The 21575-nt window shown below is 48.0% G+C and overlaps 1 protein-coding gene and 1 long non-coding RNA gene across 5 annotated transcripts in view; both read right to left on the reverse strand.

Moving 5' to 3' along the window:
• raptor (regulatory associated protein of MTOR complex 1) overlaps positions 1–15994 on the reverse strand; it is a 46441-nt gene extending 30447 nt beyond the window's left edge. The window contains 9 exon segments of the mRNA XM_089541132.1: positions 4112–4186; positions 4273–4383; positions 5163–5807; positions 7284–7511; positions 9135–9215; positions 10234–10379; positions 10382–10393; positions 11947–12049; positions 15696–15994. Coding sequence (XP_089397258.1) covers positions 4112–4186; positions 4273–4383; positions 5163–5807; positions 7284–7511; positions 9135–9215; positions 10234–10379; positions 10382–10393; positions 11947–12049; positions 15696–15842 — 1548 coding nt within the window. The 5' untranslated portion in view covers positions 15843–15994.
• A 1336-nt stretch (positions 15995–17330) lies between these two features.
• On the reverse strand, positions 17331–21464 carry LOC149349045 (uncharacterized). 4 transcript variants are annotated; one of them, XR_016282544.1, is made up of 7 exons: positions 21166–21462; positions 20180–20236; positions 18116–18395; positions 17865–17926; positions 17726–17800; positions 17606–17661; positions 17331–17471 (listed from the first exon to the last, which is right to left on the reverse strand). It is a non-coding gene; the product is annotated as an uncharacterized LOC149349045 (long non-coding RNA). The 4 variants fall into 4 exon arrangements; XR_016282543.1 differs by having other exon boundaries at positions 17726–17926; positions 18116–18177; positions 18240–18395; positions 21166–21454; XR_016282542.1 differs by having other exon boundaries at positions 17726–18177; positions 18240–18395; positions 21166–21461.
• Positions 21465–21575: the final 111 nt, after the last annotated feature.

The raw sequence follows: 21575 nt of genomic DNA on the forward strand, positions 1-21575 counted from the left end.
CTCCAATTAACCCTGTCCTTTGCTAGTTGCCGCCATGTATCCCCGCAAACTTCTTAATCTCATCCGCCCACCTAACTTTCTGCCGTCCCCTGCTACGCTTGCTTTCTCTTGGAATCCACTCCGTTACCCTTAAGGACCAGCGGTTATCTTGCCTTCGCATTACATGCCCTGCCCTAGCCCACTTCTTCCTCTTGATTTCAACTAGGATGTCATTAACCCGCGTTTGTTCCCTCACCCACTCAGCCCTCTTCCGATCTCTTAACGTTACACCTATCATTTTCCTTTCCATAGCTCGCTGCGTTGTTCTTAACTTAAGCTGAACCCTCTTTGTTAGCCTCCACGTTTCTGCCCCATAGGTGAGTACCGGTAGGATACAGCTGTTATATACTTTTCTCTTCATGGATATTGGTAAGCTACCATTCATGACCTGAGAGAACCTGCCATACGCGCTCCACCCCATTCTTATTCTTCTAGTTATTTCCCTCTCATGATCCGGATCTGCGGTCACTACCTGCCCTAAGTAGACATATTCTCTTGCTACTTCTAGCACCTCGCTACCAATTGCGAACTGCTGTTCCCTTGCAAAGCTATTGAACATTACTTTGGTTTTCTGCATGTTAATTCTTAGCCCCACCGTTCTACTCTGCCTGTCTAGCTGATTGATCATGCTTTGCAGTTCTTGTCCTGAGTGGCTTAGCAAGGCAATGTCATCAGCGAATCGCAAATTACTCAGGTATTCTCCATTAACTCTTATCCCCAACTCTTCCCATTCCAGTCCCCGGAATACCTCCTGTAAGCAGGCAGTGAAGAGCATTGGCGAGATCGTGTCTCCCTGCCTGACACCTTTCCGTATTGGAATTTTATTGCTGACTTTATGGAGAACTATAGTAGCTGTGCAATCGTTATAAATATCTTCCAATATTTTCACATAGCACTCTTCCACACCCTGATTCCGCAATGCCTGCATGACAGCTGAGGTTTCCACTGAGTCGAATGCTTTCTCGTAAAGATTAGTACTGCGCAAACGGGACAGGACAGGAGAACGAGGAACACAGACAACAACACAGGCGCATTAGAATGTTCCTGCTGGCTAGTTGGTTCATTGCAGAAAAGATTAGTACTGCGCAAATGGGACAGGACAGGAGAACGAGGAACACAGACAACAACACAGGCGCAGTAGAATGTTCCTGCTGGCTAGTTGGTTCATTGCAGAAAAGATTAGTACTGCGCGAATGGGACAGGACAGGAGAACGAGGAACACAGACAACAACACAGGCGCAGTAGAATGTTCCTGCTGGCTAGTTGGTTCATTGCAGAAAAGATTAGTACTGCGCGAATGGGACAGGACAGGAGAACGAGGAACACAGACAACAACACGGGCGCAGTAGAATGTTCCTGCTGGCTACTTGGTTCATTGCAGAAAAGATTAGTACTGCGCGAATGGGACAGGACAGGAGAACGAGGAACACAGACAACAACACAGGCGCAGTAGAATGTTCCTGCTGGCTAGTTGGTTCATTGCAGAAAAGATTAGTACTGCGCGAATGGGACAGGACAGGAGAACGAGGAACATAGACAACAACACAGGCGCAGTAGAATGTTCCTGCTGGCTACTTGGTTCATTGCAGAAAAGATTAGTACTGCGCGAATGGGACAGGACAGGAGAACGAGGAACACAGATGACAACACAGGCTGTTCCTTGTTCTCCTGTCCTATCCCATCCGCGCAGTACTAATCATTTCTCCAATGAACCAACTAGCCAGCAGGAACGTTCTATTTTAAACAAGTAAGACCATTCAATAAAAAAAATCAAAACATAATACTAAGTTTAAGAGAGCAAAAAAAAAAACGGTATGAATAATGGTAGTGCGATAGAAACATTTTTAAACAAAATAGTAGTACAAAGATGATATGGTGGGAAGATTTTTTTTTTTTTTTCAGGCGCCACCACAAAAACAAGAAACGCAAGATGGACTACTTCCCCTGATGCTGCCATTTTCATTCATTGGTTGCATTACATATGATGCAATAAGATAACTCTTCAAGAAGCAACGAGAACATATGTTTTTCTTCATTGGTTCCATTATGTATGATGCAACAAGATAACTCTTCAAGGAGCAGTGAAAACATATCACGTGATTTTCTTTTTAAATATCATCATCCACTCCTGCTAAACAATAACTAGTCATGGAACAGTGAGAAAAATAAAAACAAAAAGAACAAGAAAAAGAAGAAAAGGAAGAGAAAAAATTGCTGAGGCTTTGCTTGGCTAAGCCTGGGGAATGCGAAGCATATTAGTGGCTAGGCTTGGTAATACAGTGGAACCTCGATTATACGACGTTCAGGGGACCGCGCGAAACCGTCGTATAATCCGGGTGTCGTATAATCGAATATCAAGCGTGATATTTTTTAAAGGCTGAACTTCATCGGCATCTTTTTTTTTTTTTCGGAACACAAATGAAGCACATTTTGCTGGCACAGGGCTAGTCTTCAACAAACAAGATAAAATGGCCGTTGAGGCTGCCGTGAGCAGCGGGGCAGCGGCTCGCTTGCGCGGTTTTCTTGATAGGTGGAAAGATTAAGGCGCACCGGTTATCGGCTGGCTAAAGTGTGCCTACCGTATTTACTCGATTGTAAGCACCCCCTTTTTTACACGATCGCGATGCCCTAAGTGAGAGAGGGTGCTTATTCGAAAAATCTAAACTGACCCCCCTTCCCCCCCCCCCCCCCCCCCCCCCCCCCGGGCCCCCCTTTTCGTGGCGAAATCTCGATGAAACGGGCGCGAAAAAAAAAAAAACATTTTATTTAGGAAACATTCAAAAGAAAAATAGCTGCAGACAGTTCTGTGCCGCCATCTGTCTTGTGCCATCTGTCTTGTAGTGTCGGAACACAGCAACACAAAAAGCGCCGTAGACGCCGCTGTCCTCGCTTTGGCAGCGCTGCCTCGCCCGCTTATCTGCTTTTTCAGCAGCGTTGGGTCCGCCATTGCTGCGACGCGAGGCGGGTCTTATCTTTTCTCTTTATCTTTCCTCTGATCTTTTAACTCTCCTCTATCTGCACTTGGCAGCGGTGGTGGCTTGGCTCAAGCCAGTCGGCAGGCCCCTGCAATTTCCTTTTCATCCTTCTCTCAGTCACAACAACAACGCGCAGGCCGCGCCTCCTCGGGACTCCGACTGCACAGGCTCCACGAAAAAGAGAGCAAGTGCACTTGGCGGCCTCGGCAACGCTCTCTTCCGTGCAAAAAAGGGGGTGCTTAGATTCGCATGCAAAGTTTTTTTTTCCGAAATTTTTTCCCGAAAATAGGGGAGGGGGGGGGGGGGTTAGAATCGCGAAAATACGGCACATCCCGGCCTGCGTTTGCTGACGACCTTTTTTGACGGACGGTACGAGCCAAGCCAGACGTCGTACGAAGCGGGGTCCTTCTAAAATTTGCGTCGTATAACCGAGGTTTTTAATGCCTTGTCTCTATGGGGGTTTTGCCGGGACCGCACAAATTCGTCGTAAAATGCGGGTCGTCGCATGACCGGGGGACGTTTAATCGAGGTTCCACTGTACATGGCTTTCCTTGGTTGCATACTTGGTCATTTTAATACAACCACTAGAAGCCTTCGTCGCGGGGGAAGACAACGGCATGGCTACAGCGGAACGCCGACTAACCCCGAGACGCGCGTTGGGTGAGCGCCTGGATTGCCACGGAAGCCGCGTCCGCCTGTTCGGTGGAGCGAGCGTTTCACCTACACCGAGTGTGAACGCGCGTTCGAAATGTGCGGGAATGCGCGGGTGTGACGGCTAGAGGTCCGACGGTGACGGCGCGAGGTGGAGGCCGGCTCTCTCATCCGATGTCACGTGGTGTGACGTCACGGTGTCACGTGGCGTGACGGCTAGGGGTCCCACGGCAACGGCGCGAGGTGGCGGCCGGCTCTCTCATCCGATGTCACGTGGTGTGACGTCACGGTGTCACGTGGTGTGACGTCACGGTGTCCCGTGGGGGTCCCACGGCAACGGCGTGAGTGGTAGCTCTAGCAATATGCTTCGCATAAAATCAAAATTATTGGTTGGTGATCGTCAGCTGATGTTAAAAGACAGAAAGGGCTCCAAAACTGAAACTTACTGGCATTGACAGGTCAGACAGGACACTGAGAAAGTAGCGGTGGCCGTTGTCTCGGACCAGGTCAACTTGACACGACTGGAAGTCAAGAGCAGAGTAAACAGTCACCTAATGGTCCAGCTACATAGCGAAACACTCTGGAACAACCGAAAAATGCACTCCACCTGATCAACAGCGAGTATCTTGGCCCAGATGGAGACCAGGAGGGGCCTCAGGTCCCGAGCACAGCTCTGCAGAAGCTTCAGTATGTAGGGAAAGATCCCCACCGAGAGGGCCTGTAGAGAGAAATGAGACGGGCACTCCACGTGAAGGAAACAAGGGCAGACACTTCTCAACTCCGGCTACTTAGTTCATGCTTTCACACTGTCTTCGAGTGTGCGTGGTATAAAGTGTGCTTTAGCATGCACCGAACTAAAAATACTTACTGACAGTTACCACACCTGTGAGATGCGATGCTGTGCAACATTAGTTTGCAGTGATGAAAAAACAATGCAAGGACTAGTTCACGCAAGAGTGCACAGAGGCGCCACAAGTCTGTGAAGCGACACTTGACGCATGGCTACTTATCTCTCCCCTTCTCCCTCCTCGCACCCTTCCGTCTTATTACACTACCAATCAATCAATCAATCAATCAATCAATCTTTATTTTTCCCAGAAAGAACTGGAATGGTCTCCTGCGCTAAAAGCTGGGTGAGCAGCTTGACGGGGACCGTTAACGCGGCAGAACTGTGAAATTGAGAAAAATAATGTGCATATATGGCAATGTACATCGTACGCAAAAAAAAAATAGTTGTGGCAACATAATACAGTATGTGATGCATCATATTCGCCAAAATGAGATAGGAATAGTACCAGTTGACATAAATAACAGTACAAAATTGTAAACAAAGGAAGCACAGTACAAAAAACTAAGTATAACGTCCAATGTGGTTCACAATGTTATGAAGTACGTGCGCAATTTCTTAGGGTTTAGGCGAGTTGTGTTTTGGTACCAAGTTAAAACAACCCCTTATTCCATGAGAAAACAGCGGAAGGTGTCCTTCCGACCACTGACCAGGTTGACGGCCCAGGGCCCCAGGTCGAGGAAGCGCCCCAGGAGGTCGAGGGCGCGCACCCGGTGGATCTGGCTGAGCAGCACCTGCAGCACGATGGGCAGCTGCTCGGGGGGCGCCGCCCGCTCCGACCCAAACGTCAGCCACACCTGGAAGGCAGTCAGCTGCTGGGCAAAGAAGGGGGAGTGCTGGAAGGGGTGCCCCTGCTGAACGCGTGCCAGCTGCGCCAGGCACAAGTCCAGCGCCAGGTCCCACGCCTGCCACATGGGGTGCTGGAAGGTGGCCGGCAGCGGGGGCTCCGACACGGGCTGGCAGTCGTAGGCGCGCATCACCCGCTCGGCCAGCAGGAAGTTGCGGAACAGGCTGGCCACCAGCAGGTCCTGGCGGAAGAGCCGCTGGAAGAGCGCCCGCGGTAGAACGTTCCACGCGATGGTGTCTGTGATGGCTGTGAAGATCCAGTTGAGCTCGCCCAGCATGGTGCGCCGGTCGTGCAGCTGCCCCGGAACCCGCTCCAGCAGCTCCAGCGTCACGCCGGGCACCAGCCGGCTCGCACGCTGCAGCACGAACCAGCGCAGTGCCATTTGCACGGGCGTTGTCAGGCACGATGTGAACAGGTCCGCCGGAAGCTCCGGGTTCATGGGTAGCACCTGCAAGCGGGGCGCATTGAGAGTCATCGCTGTTAGTACGACACCTTGCCCCACGAGTGAAGTGAGTTCACTGAACTCACCTCACAGCGAGTGGATTATGCCGCAAGTGCAGCTTAAAGGGACAGTGAGGAGGGCACTATTAATATTTTTCTTATAGCAAAATCCGATAGTTCGGCATGTCATGGCTTTGTTGCCACTTGGCCGGCAGCGAAAGATGCGTTTATTTCTAAGAAACTTGGATTTGAAGTTGAAAAAGGTTTTCCCGCCACTCTGATTCAAACTTGGGATTCTCCTATAACAACACAGGACTAAGTGACAAGAAACATGACGTGCACATGACGTAACGCAGACTCTGTGATTTCTGGCGGCCAGCAGTGCGGCCTAGCAGCAGCCGAAAAGAAAGCTACCGCCGGCCGCACGTTGAAGGCATCTATCGGCTATTGCGGCCGTCGCTACAGTCGCTTCGCTTACGTTTGCACTGGCGTTTTGCCAGCGTTACGATGGATCTCGTTCTTGAAGTCTTCAACGAAGTTCTCGCAAATAGACACCTTTAGCATACCGTGTACCTTGTTACCGCTAGCGGAATACCGGGAGCCCGCCTAACGCCGGTGAGCAGGCGCTGATTGGTCCCGATGCTTCAGGCGCACGCGTAGCTGCCGGGCTCGTGGCGCCATCTGGCGATGTCAAGGAGACTTGCGCATGCATTGGCTGCGCCTCAGTGATTTGTGGCTTCTCGGGTCCTAGCAACACTGCTTTGTCCTACGACGTCAGCACGCTTGTACTTGCGAGTTTGGCCTGTGGCGGCGATACCTGTATTTTGGTTCTTGCTCTTTTCTATGTTACAAGAGCTTTGTTGTCAGTATGAGTGGCGTTTTTGTAATCAGGAGCTGGTATTCTGTCGATACAAGCCAACTTCAATTTCTCCTCAGTGTCCCTTTAATGGGTAGATTGACTGCCCCATACAGGCAGTGGTCATGGGTTCCATCCCCAGACCAGGATGAATTTTTAAACTGCAAAGCTTCTGAGAAGGCCCCGTTGCTTTCCTTTGTAGTCCCAAGACTGCACTCAGGTTGATGTTAGTGAGCATATTTACTACCCTGATTTACCTGAAGTTTGCTCATGAGCTGCCTATTCCTCACCTGGAAAGACGATTGGGCAGGATTTGTGAGCTGCGAAAGCAACTATGGCAGCAACACCGAATTTTCACTCGCCCAACCAATCCGCGTAGTTTTCTTTACACATGGAGCTAGCACCATGCATCCTTGTGAAACCGTAGAGCTGACATGGGGTACACACTACCCACGGCTCGGCTGAAACCACCTTAGATACCCGAAATTTGTCAGCTCTACACACATTTCAACCCCTTTCCGCATGCATGCTCATTTTTAAATAAAGAATTAAAGTGTGTATGTGCCAATGCTCAGCAAAACATGGCAGAAAAGGTAAAAGTGTGTGGCAACACTGTGCAGCAGTCACCTGGTGCTGGCGGCAAGCAGCCAGTTGGATGCAGTTCTTGTAGCAGGGCGGCGCCTGACCCTTGACGCTGCCCACGGAGATCTCGAACTCGCGCTCGTGCTGGATGGCAAACTTGTTGAATGACTCCAGAATGAGCCCCGCCGAGGAACAGTCATAGACGTAGATGGACGGAGCACCCATCCACTGCTGCAAGTCGTACATGGACAGGGGGATGTACTGCGTGTACGTCTGCAAAAGACGGGAGATGGCGCAGCCCAGGACATCTTCGTCACCAAGCGGCAACAGCTCGACATCACCTCAGTTAATGCATGGGCTCAAACGGCACACCTGATGCTGGAGAGCACTCCATTAAACTCAGCATAAACAGCGGCCCTTCATGCAAGCCATGCAGCCCGCAGATGGCCTGCGCAAACAAAATACAGCCCATGAGCATAGGAGGGTTGAGAAAGCCGAAGTAGGCTGAAATTCTAGGAATAAAAAAAATATCCATTCTGAGCCAGCTCCAAAGCAGACATACACCGTAATTCTTTAATTATAACCTGCACGGTTCAATACTGGCAGAAAAAAAAACATTTTTTATTTGATTGCTCACATTCGATACACAGCCCGTTGGGGCCGTGTCTGCAATCAATGCATAAAAAGTTGTGTGCTAACATTTACTGCCCTACTAGATATTTTGCTACCATAGAAAAAAAAGGCCGCCACCGTCTGGAAGACATTAAGTAACAAGCGTTAGCTGTTTGGTCTACTGGAATTGATTTGCATGATGTGCTGTTTTCTGGTTGCTGCCACAGATGGCGCTGTGATCTCAGGGTGGTAGCAGACCCCACGAAATCTCGAAATGTGATGAGTAGTTGCTGCCACAGATGGCGCTGTGATCTCAGGGTGGTAGCAGACCCCACGAAATCTCGAAACGTAATGAGTAGTTGCTGCCCCAGATGGCGCTGTGATCTCAGGGTGGTAGCAGACCCCATGAAATCTCGAAACATGATCAGTAAGAGCTGACGCTCTTAAAAATCATGCCCCAACATCATCCACCATCATTTGCAGTTTACAGACAAGCCAACGTCCTTATTTTTATGTCAAAAGGTAAAAAAAATTATAGATGATCAGTGCGGTTCATGAGGTAGAGCAAAAATTTAAAAGAAAAGAGAAATTAGCTGTTTGCACAGGCTGCAGGTCATACTTTGGACCATGCCACAAACCAATCAACAATTCTGTACTCGCACTGCCCTCCCTTCACCAGCTCTTGCACTTCCCCAGTGCAGCCATGGGAAAAATCATCAACATTTTTCCAGGGAAACGGTGCAAGGTTCGGAAGGGAGCCACATTGGTTTGTACAAGGAATGCTTTCCAAGTTCCAAGACCCTTCCTCTTTTGCAAAGCTGGAAACGGGAGTTATGCAACAAGATGCGGGGAAGGAACGAGTGACACTGTGAGGAATGCAGGGGTCAAGTGCTGTTTTACTTCTATTTCAGAACTTCTCATGGCAGAAATGCTTGCAGGAGCCAACAACTCAGCTGCATTCTTTCAGCGACACCGCCAGAAACCTGCAGCTTGGCACAATTTCGATTAACACTTGGCACAGCAAGGCACAGAAAATTCCATCTCATCAAAACAGCCCAACTGGCGCAGCTTTCCCACCCATGGTATAAAATGACGTGCTATCAGCACCCTCAACTGACAACCCACAAGGAAGCAGAGACATCGCACCAGTCAATGCAGTGTCTTGATGGGTTCCTTGCCTCCTGCCTCACATGTGCCGCAGCACCTGCGGCAGCAGGAAAAGACCTCGAACACACTCTGTAACATGTCTCTTGAACATGGCTTCACCACCAATGCATGACTCACCCTGTTGAACACCCAGATCTCTCCATTGATGGTCGGCTTGGGCACGCCATGGCCATTGTAGTGGAACAGCACTCGGTCCTCCTAGCAAAGTGAGTAGGGCAGAGCAAGGTGAAGTACAAGCCTTGCCACAGTGAACACAGCCAAGCTTTGCAAATTCACCAACAATATGTAAAAGCACGATGCAAAGAAGCAGAAGCCACCTGCATTCTACGACACATATGGAAGCCCATGTCTTGGCACCTATCCTCATTCCACTACAGCACTGCTTCGTTGGCACTCAAAATTTCATGTAGAAATCGCATCCTTTCGGTGTGGTTCGCACAGTGCTACGTTCCTATCTTCATTCCACTACAGCACTGCTTCGTTGGCACTCAAAATTTCATGTAGAAATCGCATCCTTTCGGTGTGGTTCGCACAGTGCTACGTTTAGGCATGGCATACCCTGTGCAGCTCCCACCACAGTGGTTTGGCTTAGCGGCTGCGGCACTGAGATGATTCTCTACCATGACAGCTGTTACGCTGAAGCAAAAAAATGGCTGAGGCTTAGCTATGGTTAAGCCTAGTCAGATGCGAAGCATATTGATGGCTAGGCTTGGTAATACATGGCTTTCCTTGGTTGACGTTCATCCCGCTCTTCATCGGTCTCTGTGGCACGCTGAAGCTTTCGCTTCTCGTTCAAATCAGCCCTGCTTCTAGGCGGCATCCCAACACCCGGCCGCCTTGTAAGTGCCCGGAGAGCGAGGCAAGCTCAGCTTTATACCGCTGCTGTAGCGTCACGTGGTCAGCTGCAGCGCCTCTGATGTGGAGCCTCCACCGCCGCGGCCGACCGCGCGAGCCGGCAGCCCATCTCTCCTCTGCTGTGACGTCATGTTGTCACGTGGTGTCACGTGGTCACGCTAAAGGTCAATGGTAGCTCCACCGCTGCGCTCGACGGGCTGTAGTGTAGCTCTAGTAATATGCTTCGCATAAAATGCAATAACGCCCATGTGCCGAGATTTTGCCACAGATTGGGGACACCCATGCAAACAAGAGCACCATGTTCCAAGTGCAGATTTTGTCGTACAAAACAGAGGCCAAAGAGGGTAGAGCAGGAGCTTGCCTTGGAGTTTCGCCTGAGGGAGGAGCAGAGCTTCTTGACCTCCTCCACGGTGGGGTCAAGGCTGAGCTTGTAGCGGGCACGCGACTGCCACCGCTCGTACTGCTTCTGCAGGGCCGCCCCGATGCTCTCGAGGGCCTTTTGAGGGGCGACTGCAGTGGGTCTGCACAAAGAAGGCCACCTCAAAAAAGCTGGCCAACATTTACAATGCCTGTGTAATAAGACATTCTGCGACTGCAGCTTTTGGTAGTGAAAATGGTGTAAGCATTAGTCCGCGCCGCACTGCACAGAGGGCACCACAAATGCGTGAGCAAAACTTAGTGCAGAAGCACATTCCTTTCCTCCACTACCTCCTCGCAATCCTTCGTATTACAGCACCAACACAAACACTGATGCCACAGAACCAGAAAACATGCAAAGAGATACAGCATGGGGGAAACATGACAGAGTATGAAGTCACACCGTGTCTCTGTATCTGCACTATATCACACTATATCTCATGCTGCATCTCTTCACTACATCACATCAACTAGCCCAAAGTGCCACCTCATGAAACACACCCTTAACTGTCCCTGCAGTAAAACTGTCATGCTCTCACACATGGCCAAGCACAAGACGGCACTTTGTATACAGTAGCTCTGGATGAGGTACTGAGACAACTTGGTGTATGTGCTGCACACACTAACACAGGTTGCTGGCAATGATCACATCATCCAAACTGCCATTGTTGGGCAAATCAAGCGTATAAGTGACTATATCTTAAACGAATGGGCTGCAGTTTTCAATTTGCCGCACTGGTGCAAAGAGCTGGTGGTTGACCGGGAACGCTGTCCTTCAGGTTACATTTTGCACAGCCACACATGCGGGCAAACTGAGATTACACGGAGAGTTCTCAGGCTAGAGCCTTACAGCCAGCAAGCCATGGCAGCAGACCTGAAAGGCACTCCTAGTGGCAGATGCATTGGCTGTATCTTTAACAGGCCATGACACCCACACAATGCACCTCTGTGATAGCTTTACTTCCTGGAGTAGTAATAAACATTTTAGAGCGCAGCTCTTTGGCGTCCGTTCCTGGGTTTCGCGTCGTCGTCGGCGTCGGCCTCGTAACCAGCTCCGCCCCCCTTTCATCCACCCAGCGCTATCGGGCGTCAGCGGCATCAGTCAGTCGCTGCTATCTCTTCCTCCTCCCTTTATCGTGTTGTCCGCTTGCTGCGCGCGCTCTGCCCCCATCGTTTGCCGCTGGGTGTACACGCCGCCCCCCTCCCCCCTCTTCCTGCGAGTCTCCGGTTGTCAAAGCGCCGGCTCGAACTTAATTCCTTTCTTCGCTCCTCCTCCAATGCAACCCCTGTGCGGTGGCAATCAGAGAGCCAGATCGGTGGCGGCGGATCTGTATATGTGCACCGCCCGAGCCGAAATTGCGAATACGTGTGAAAAAAAAAAAAAAAATTCTGTGATAGCGCATACATGTGTTGCTCGATTTCTTTGCCTCAATCTATCGAAAAGGTGAAACAGCTTATTTGCTGCGCTCAAATTTCGCATTAGGAAGTAACGTAATCGTCGGTAATTTTTTTTATCACACAAATAACCACCACAACGACGAAAACAACCAACAAAACGAGAGCTGCCAACACAAGTCAAATTAGCAACAACCAATGGCCACACCACCGGAAGCGAAAAATTCACTACGTATGACACCGTCTTGCTTTTGATGCTTACCAAGCCAGCACTCCAGTCGGGCACAGGGCTGTGTTTTCACTACATCCGGCGGGTCAACACCGATGTTGAGACACATGACAAGAGCCACGCTGACTGTTTTCATCTGCAATGAAGAGGCATATACTGCACCAACAGAAGTGAACAATGGTTCTAGGGCTAATGCTTAAAAGCTGGAGACTCTGCCATCTTTCCTTCTTTAACATCAAAGGGATACCATCGCTACTCATGTAAAACACTATAAGACATCCAAACAAGCTACCTTTGTTATTCGTACAAGAACCGGTAAAAAGTACCACAAAATGACCGTATTTTTTCTTCTCTTGAGTAAATAAAACACAAAACAAAACAGTTACGTCCATGCGGGAGGCCAGATCTGAACAACAGGCAATCAGATAACTGTTGCTAGAACTTAGTGTCAAAGCAAAAAAAAATTAAAATGGAAACTAACATTGAACAAGAAATAAAATAAAATGCGATGAGACAATGTAAACGGAAGATTGGAAAACAACAATAAAAAGCGATGGTGACAAAAGTATGGTATGATGTATGTAAAACAGGAACAGGTATAACAGGATAAGATCAACAACGGAGAAGTGCAGAGGTGAACATTAAAACCAGTTGAAAGAATACACTTCCGGGCCTGGAAAACATTCATGGCCAAGAAAAGGACATGAAAAAGGTCACAAGGTTATAAGTGGCATAATCCCGTTTCAGACACGTCAGCTTTTGGCACACTGAACCCTTCCTTTCCCTTCCACAACCCTTCACTCCTTTTCTAATGATGCAGTTCAAGTGTACAGACAAGTGCTCTAGCAGTGCACAGCGAATTGAAAAGGGCAAATTTTAAACATAGGTACTGGGTTTCTCTAGCAACGCTGATGCTCAAGCGCAGCTGCATACCATAAAGTTCCAAGAGAACAGCCCCACCTGAAATATCCCCCCCCCCCCCCCCCCACTTTTTTGAGTGAAATATCTAATTTACAAAAAGGCCCCAAACACAGCCCACTCCCTAAAAATTCACATTAGCTTTTATGACTTCGAAAGCCCAGGAAGCTCCCTCCAGGAAAACCTCCATTGGCCTCCCATCAACAAACGTAGCCCATCAAACACATACGAGGGGGTACCCAAAAGAAACCGGACTTATTTTTGTTTGAACTTATTTGTTCACATTTTAAGCAAAGACCTTCAATCTCCTTCAAAGTATTCCCCACTTGCAATGATGTGCTTGTCGAATCTTTCATTCCATTTTTCAAAACATTGTTTAAATTCATCTTTTGTGATGCTTGACAGCGCCTCCGTCGTTTTTTTCTTCACCTCAGCAACAACAGCGAAACGCTTTCCTTTCACCTATTTTTTCATTCCAGGAAACAAAGAAAGTAGCACGGGGCAAGGTCGGGAGAGTATGAGGGTTGAGGAATAGGGGTCATGCCATTTTTGGTCCAAAATTGTCGTAGAGACAGGGCTATGTGAGCAGGGGCATTGCCATGATGGAAAAACCAGTCACCCGACCGCCAAAAATCTGGCCGCTTCCACCGCACACTGTTGCCCAATCTTTTCAAAACATCAAAGTAGAAAGCCTGGCTAACTGTCTGACCCTGCGGAACAAATTCTCAATGGACGACTCCTCTCACATCGAAAAAAACAAATCAGCATTGTTTTGAGGTTTGGTTTCACCTGACGAGCTTTCTTGAGGCGAGGTGAATTTGAAGTTTTCCATTGGCATGATTGTTGCTTTGATTCAGGATTCGATTCAGGAACACTTGAGTTGTCCCCATAGCATCGTCCTTGTACGTCTTTAATATTTCAACTTTTTCCGAGCAAAAATCAGAATTTCACCGGCGCACGCTGTTCACGAAAATCAGCCATTGCAAAAACGACACTCACACAAAACGGTCGTCACTCTAAAACTCTGCCTAAACTAGTCTGACCTCCTTCAACGACGGCACTCGGCTTACTGACTCTGGAATGTTCGTTCTATGCGCTCCTAGTGGCAAAACGCGGTACCACAGAAGCTTTGCCGACCAAAAAATTTAGTCCGGTTTCTTTTGGGTACCCCCTCGTAAGTTTTAAGAAGGGGAGGGAGGAGGAATAGTCGGGAAAGCATGGTGGTCAAAGCGCTGCAGTTCCTATTTGATATTGATAGCGACGTGTTTTTTGATGGTTTCAGCGATGATATATGAGAAAATAAACACGGACATGCCACTAAAGTGTTAATCTGGCCACTTTTTTGTGGTTTTTGGCACTTGGACCCGTAAGCCTGCCCAGTGTTTATTTTTTTAATCATATCTCTGTAGTTTGGTGGGTGTTCTCTTGGTTGGTTTATTGGTTAATTGGGGTTTAACGTCCCTAAACAACTCAGGCTATGAGGGACGCCGTAGTGAAGGGCTCCGGAAATTTCGACCACCTGGGGTTCTTTAACGTGCACTGACATCGCACAGCACACAGGGCCTCCAGAATTTCGCCTTCATCGAAATTCGGCTGCCGTGGCCGGGATGCCATGTCTTTCGGGTCAGCAGCCGAGCGCCATAAACACTGAGCCACCCCAGCGGGTGCCCACATCTGTACACTGACGGTGAAAGTTTCTGCACCTTTCTTTTCTTTCTGACGCCCTCTTCCTCCTTTTGCCGTGAACAACCGTATGCGCCCCAGTAAAGTTGTTGTCAACCTCCAGCACAATAGAAGGCTTCTGATCAAATGTTTCTGTGAATCCCTCAAGGTACAGTAGATTTGTAATAAGGGAGTAATTGCTCAGTATCATTCACTTAAGTGCAGCCTTATGCCTACAAACAAACGCTATACAGCTTCCACAGAAACTTAGAAGAAAAATTCGTCCTGGCCAGGGGTCTTGAAACGCAGAAGCTGTAAAGCTTTCCTTTGAAGACATGTATATATCTACGCATGGGGGGATACTACGGAGTACTTGTACTCCCTTATTACACCAGAAGGTTTTGAGTACACCTCAACTGTGGTCACAAGTGGGAGCGACTAAAACACCCCCAGGAAGAATCCAATGGATCATAAATGCCTTCCTTTCGCGATTTCCAAGCAAGCTCCCGTTCTTGTTTGTTTGTTTACAATCCCGCTGCCACAATTGGGCAGCTGCTTGCCGCGTTGCCTTCGCGCATAAGCGCTGGCGCCCCGTGTCCTTGTCCGGCACAGGCGGTCATCGAATCGCCGAAGACGCGCTGTGCGAGCGTCACGCTCTCACGTGACTTCATCTAGCGTACTCGGCCGCGATCTGCCCAATCTGGATCGGCGCTCCCTTTCCCCCTCGCCCTCGGTTGCGGACACGTGCGTAGCTGACCGAGCATGCGCGAACCCATCAAATGATACATATGAATGATATAGCGTACACAAGTTTCGAACGCTCAGACGTGGCGTAGCCACTACGGCGACAGACGCTAAAAGCATCACCACGTACTCGCAAGAGAAATAAGTGCTACAAATACGAGCGCGGCGCCTGCCGAAGCCGCAACAGGAACGGGGATCGAAAGCACAGCAGGCGGAGGCGCTAACGGGGGTTATTGTGGTTTCGTAATAACTGCGGCAGGAGATCACGCGGGAATGCATCATCGGCAGATTAGCACCGCGCACCCATGAAATCAAGCGGGCACAGTGGGAGGGGGGGGGGGGGGGGGGGGGGGGGGGGGCGCGATCGCCGCGGAGTTTGGGGCGCACGGTGAGCGACTGTCCACCACGCAGTACGCGACGCTCGGTGACGAGCCGTGGGTAAACGATGATGAACTTACCCGCTCTTTCATTCTCCAAGTCTGTGTGGGTATGCTCTCAGTTGGCTCGGCCGCGTGTCGAGCATCGCTGAAGGCCAGGGGCACCTTCCAGTCCGGCAGCTGACTGGAATCGTCGTCCAGCTCCGGTTCTCGCATGACTGCAACCATTGACAACGGAGGCAAGCGCCTGCCAAAGTTCGATCAACTTAGGCTCGCGGCCGGCATTTCTTTAGCGCGCACAGACGCTTTTCAGGAGGTTCCGCACACGCACAGCCGCAACGAGACTGTTTTCATTTTTTTTCTTCTATGAAACGAACAAACAAAAGAGACGGATACCATGGTTGCCGACTCTATTGTAGATTCGCTCGTTGCAGTCAGTCGCAGTCTCGCCAGTCTCGTATATTTAGGTGGTTTGCATTTGTAATGATTAGCTCTGTATTAATAATCAACGCAGCATCTCTATAAAACGTATGCTGGCTTAAACAGCAGCAATTTATAAAAGCAGTAAAACCTTTCTGAATACAGAGCAACACCACACTTGACCACAACTTCCTCGACTACTACTTTGCAGTAGTGGCAAATTTGAACTGCTCAAGGACGGAGTGAAAATGAAAATACCCCAATAACTCTATTTAAAGGCTTGGTAATGGGCGCGCATGCCGCAATATACTATGGGTGTGAGTATGACTACAAGGATTAAAAAAATCAATTAATCTGGTTCACATGCCAGCGACTGAGTGATTGAGCGGCGCGTCGCAGCGAAAATTTCCAACTTGTTGAAACCTCGCCGCTCGTCGCAGCGACGACTCAAAACAGGTTTTTCCGCCGCGGCGGCAGGAAGCGGACGTCCAAGCGAGCGAATCCGAGCAGAGGACAGCAGCAGGAAGCGAACATCAAATAATTCTGTCAGGCGTCCGTCTGTGTATAACGATACGGCAAGGAAAACCCCTTGGGAGCTCCGCTAGAAGCCCGTGTATTTGTAATCTTGTTTTTTGCAAAATAAAATTTCCCTTCAAACGGTATTTCGCACCGAGTGTATGTCGATTTGCAGTGATATCCAACATTTCCGTACTGATTCCGTGTGGCAAACTGCAATATTAGCGCGTATATTAACCTACCCCGTCGAGCAGTCCTATTTGAGCAGCACATTTTCGGGTCTTCCTGCGTGGAACAAAAAAAAAAAAAAAAGGCGTTCCCTCGTGGTGTTCCGGCACAAAATTTGTTGCTTGGGATCAGCACCCCGGAGGTACCGGCGGTTTTCGCCAAAGAAGTGGGGTTTCACATTATTTGTATTTTTAGATTGCTTCCCAATCAACCACTGTACGTCCAGCGGACGTACGATGTACGTCCCTTAACGGATGTTCGGATATCCGTGGGAGATCCGCCGACCTCCGACGGATCTCCGAGGGACGTCCGACGGAGGTACATTTATAACTAAAAAGATCTCCCACGGACATCCGATACGGATATCCGCGGATATCCGCCGCGGATCTAAAGAGGACATTGGCATGTTGCAGGCCTTGGTGACTGCAGCCACTAATATAACTGTCATATACTAAATGAGTTTATATACAAGCCCACAAAGTGTTCTATATCAGGCACAGGCCTCATCATACGTCAAATGCATATATAGGAAGCAACCAAACACAAAGCAAGTTGTCTTAAAATCAAACAATTTTATTAAAGGCATTAATGCACGCTTTCAACCTTAAAGAGGCAATCTTCACGCTTGACGCTGGAAGAGGTCCAATGCAATAGGACGGGTTACTGTATGCAGGTTGTATTCTCATGTTGAATCTGTTGTAAAGAAGTTTTTCCCAAGAAAACAAACAAAAATGCAAAAATACTGTCACTGAAAGGGTACATGATTTTTGCAATTCAAGATACTGCCACTGAAGATCATAATAAAAAATACTATAGCTATAACATACCTGCTGACTATGTCACACATTCGACACCATAATTGCATGAACCGTCCACACATGTGCTGCAAAGGAAAAGATGAAGAGTGCATGAGGAGAGCTGATAACTTCAACACAATTTGAACTTACATGTAGACCAATGCTCTGTAGCGCAAGCTACAACACGGTTGCTCTGAATGGGCTGGTGACGTCCGTGCAGCAACCCTGAGGGAACAAGTGGACAGGTTGTGAGTGGGCAACATGCACTTACACTGCAACTAATACATACCTGCTGACACTACGATGTGGCACATTTGCAACAATCAATTGCACGAGCTGTCCACATACACGCTGCAAAGAAAAAGATGAAAAATTAATTTCAACATACTTTGAACTTACATGTAGACTGCTGCTTTGTAGTGCAAACTATTACATAGTTGCTCTGAATGGGCAGGCCACGTCCGTGCAGCAATACTGAGGGAACAAGTGGACAGGCTGTGAGAGTGAGCAACATGCACTTACACTGCAACTAATACATACCTGTTCACACTATGATGTGGCACATATGCAACAATCAATTTGACGAGCCATCCACAGACACACTGCAAAGGAAAAAGTGAAAAATGCATTTGTGGAGTTGGAAATTTTAACACTACGAACTTACATGTAGACTGCTGCTCCGTATTGCAACCTGCTATAGCAGAACAGTAGCACAACAGGCTATTCACGTCATACCGGCAGAAGTTTCATGCAATAGGAAAGGTTACTGCGTGCAGGCAGTACTCTCATGGTTGAACTTGGTATTCCAAAAAGGGATGCTCTGAAAAACAAACCAAAACACAAATAGAATACTTTTACTGAAAGGTTAAGCAAATATTTAAGTGTGAGATACTGTAAGTAAAAACATTAATGAAAGACAATATCAAGAGAATTGCATAATTTTGACCCATAGTGTCTCCAGCCTTGCTGCCACATAGTAATGCAACTATATGATGAGATAAGAGGTGCACAAGAGTTTACAATGCATATAGCACACACAACAAAATCAAGCTAATATAATCTACAATGTCACCGTGCCAACCACGGCTTGCAGAGGTATGTTACCTTCGGGTTGCAAAGGTCTGAAAAAAAAAGACACAAAACACGAGAGCACGCAATTTTTTTCCCACCGGTTGCATGAGAAAAGATAACACTACATTTATGTTTCCCTGCATATTACTGAAATAGTAATAATGAAGATAAATTTTCAAACAGGCGACGAAGTTAAAGAAAGAAAAGACTTGTAAAGGCACGAAGAAAATCGGCATGGGACAATTTGCGGTCAGGAGTGTTAGGGCTGGAAGAATTTGAAAATAAACAGTTTAACAGCTTTGCACGCATTAAGCAAGAACATTTCATTAAGAAGCTTGTGAAGAAGTAGTGGAACATAACAGAGGCCCTTCATCTCCCTTCCCTTCCCTTCATCTAATATGAACTTTTGCCACTATAGTAGGTTGGTTGGTTTATGGGGTTTAACGTCCCAAAGCGACTAAGGCTATGAGAGACGCCGTAGTGGAGGGCTCCGGAAATTTCAACCACCTGGGGTTCTTTAACGTGCACTGACATCGCACAGTACACGGGCCCCTAGAATTTCTCCTCCAAAGAAATTCAACTATAGTAGATGCAATTCAAGAATGCAGCAGCGAATGCCCCTCAACAAAAGCCCTCCAGCCAATGCCATCGACTGGTTTTCATGATGTGGCGGTTAATTACATTTCACGGAGATACATGCGAGCCACCTGTGATTTCACGTTAAGGAAATAACTACGACGTCTGAGAACTGGTCAATGCCACTGGATGGTAGGCATTTGCCACTTCATTCTTGAGTTCTGTCAAATTATAAAAGCCGTTCATGTATTCAGAGGTGATGGGCAGGTGCGTAAGGAGTGCAGTGTTCCTCAGACTGCACATTTATTTCATTATGACTGTTTCTGCAACAAATAGTTTTAAGGTTAGGCATCTGTAGCTAAGAGAACAAGTTTAAATCTTGCACAACTCTTATGTAGTAACCAACGGAGGTAAAAATATTTCTTGAAATGCAATATATTTTGCTTAAAAACACTGCAAACATAAAAGAAGAGATACACCCCACTGCAGACAGCTTTGTGCCAGTGCATGAACAATGTGTTTTCAGTGCAAGACACTACAGCTACTCCCACAGGCAATCACATCCATACTGAAATGTCCAAAAAATTCAAGTGTGAGAATAGGAACCCTTAACACACACCTGCAAGCTACCTGACGACTTAGTGGTTAACACAAGGCTCAGTAGAGAAAAGTTTGTGGGACGTGGATTTTCAGAAAAATATTTATTTTTACATTGCCTCACTACGCAGTCAGCTGAAACTTGTTGAATAAGTTCGAACATCTATCTCCCCTCATTAAACTGCTCTGGCTAACAGCACAGTACAGATTTTTTTCCAAGAACTAGCATCCCGAAAACTTTTATCCACCACTGTACAAGTACACTGCACTATAGCCAGATGCCCTCTACTGCACAGAGCAAAGAAAAAGAAAGTATCAATCATATGAAAGGAAGAAATTTGCACCGTAGTTCAAACTTACCTGTAAGCTACTGCTGTACTCTCAGGTAACATAGGTCATAGGTCAGTCACATCCATACTGCATGGCCAAGGAAACAAAATATGAGAGAGCAACCTGTACTGCACTTTTTCAACATGACGTAGACGTCATGATGCAGCAAAACATGGCCTTTATTGAAACAAGCCCGCTCACAAGGTTCGCTGATTAAGCACACAGCCGGCACTAACAACAAATCTGATGATCCACAGCTCCACAGGAGTAAGAAAGAGAGGTCTGCTCACAATCCAGGGATATGTATCTCTAGGTGTGCCATATATGGACCTGCTACCTTGCTCAGCACTGAGCCTTATGAGCATGAACATGTTTGACAAAGCTACACCAATGCACTGCATGGCCCCATTGCAGTTAGTACGCAGCGATAATAGGTGATTAACGTGTGACTGAAGTTCGGAAATTTAACAGAACACTTTAGTTTTCAAAACAATGCTACTGAACAGCGCAAATTACTGTGCTGTAGATGGCTGGAAACATCCATTGGACAAGCCTAATGTTGAAACAAGTCGATAAGCTGTGAAGGTAGACGAATTTTACATTATTTTCAACCTACCTGTACTTTCCATGGCATGGCATAACTTAGGCACCAATACACTCCACACGCGGGCCACATACACACCACAAAGACAGTAAGAAAATAAGAAATCAGTCGCGAATCACTGCAAAACACACAGCCCCGGCATTATCCTTTTCGTGCGTTGTTTTATTGCTATTAAGAACTTACGTAAAACTGCCTTAAGATTCACACCATGCACGTGTACACCTCGTCTCAATTTTTTTCGTAGTGTAGAACGAGAGAGGCGCGATGCACTGGCTTACGGAGCTTCGCGACAGGCTCGCGAACGCGGGCAAACACGTTTGCGGCAGCTATCGCATCGTACTTGTAACTTCCACAGCACTTTGCTCATCCCACGGCAACATCATCAAAGTAATCTTCAAGCACAGTTACTTACTTGCAAGTTATAACACGCCGCTTCTTTCATCCGAGGCAACAAAGAGTTGGGTGCAGTACGACGTCGGGGCTATTTCACGACAGCTTCGGGTCCAGAAGAAGGTCTTGACGAGCGCATAGGTGATTGATCACATTTATAGCACAGCCAAGCAACCGCAGATCAAACAAACCGCATACTGTAGCAAAAATAAAGGTCGGAAGAAGCACGATGCCACGAAAAACTACGCAAAGATCGCGCTGTTGGGCACCGCGCCGCCCGCGACAAAACTGGTGGCTGACGGATTGGATTGGATCGACTTTAAGGCCTGTCGTTCTGCCGCGGCTTCTGGCAGGAGTTTAGTTTTCATGGAAGGCAGCATGCCTCGGTTACCTCGGCTATGGTGGCTAGAGGGGGAGGTGAGAGCAACGCGG

The sequence above is a fragment of the Amblyomma mixtum genome, chromosome 4 (genome assembly GCF_055824585.1).
Source record: "Amblyomma mixtum isolate Tamu chromosome 4, ASM5582458v1, whole genome shotgun sequence".
Classification (NCBI taxonomy): Eukaryota; Metazoa; Arthropoda; class Arachnida; order Ixodida; family Ixodidae; genus Amblyomma; species Amblyomma mixtum.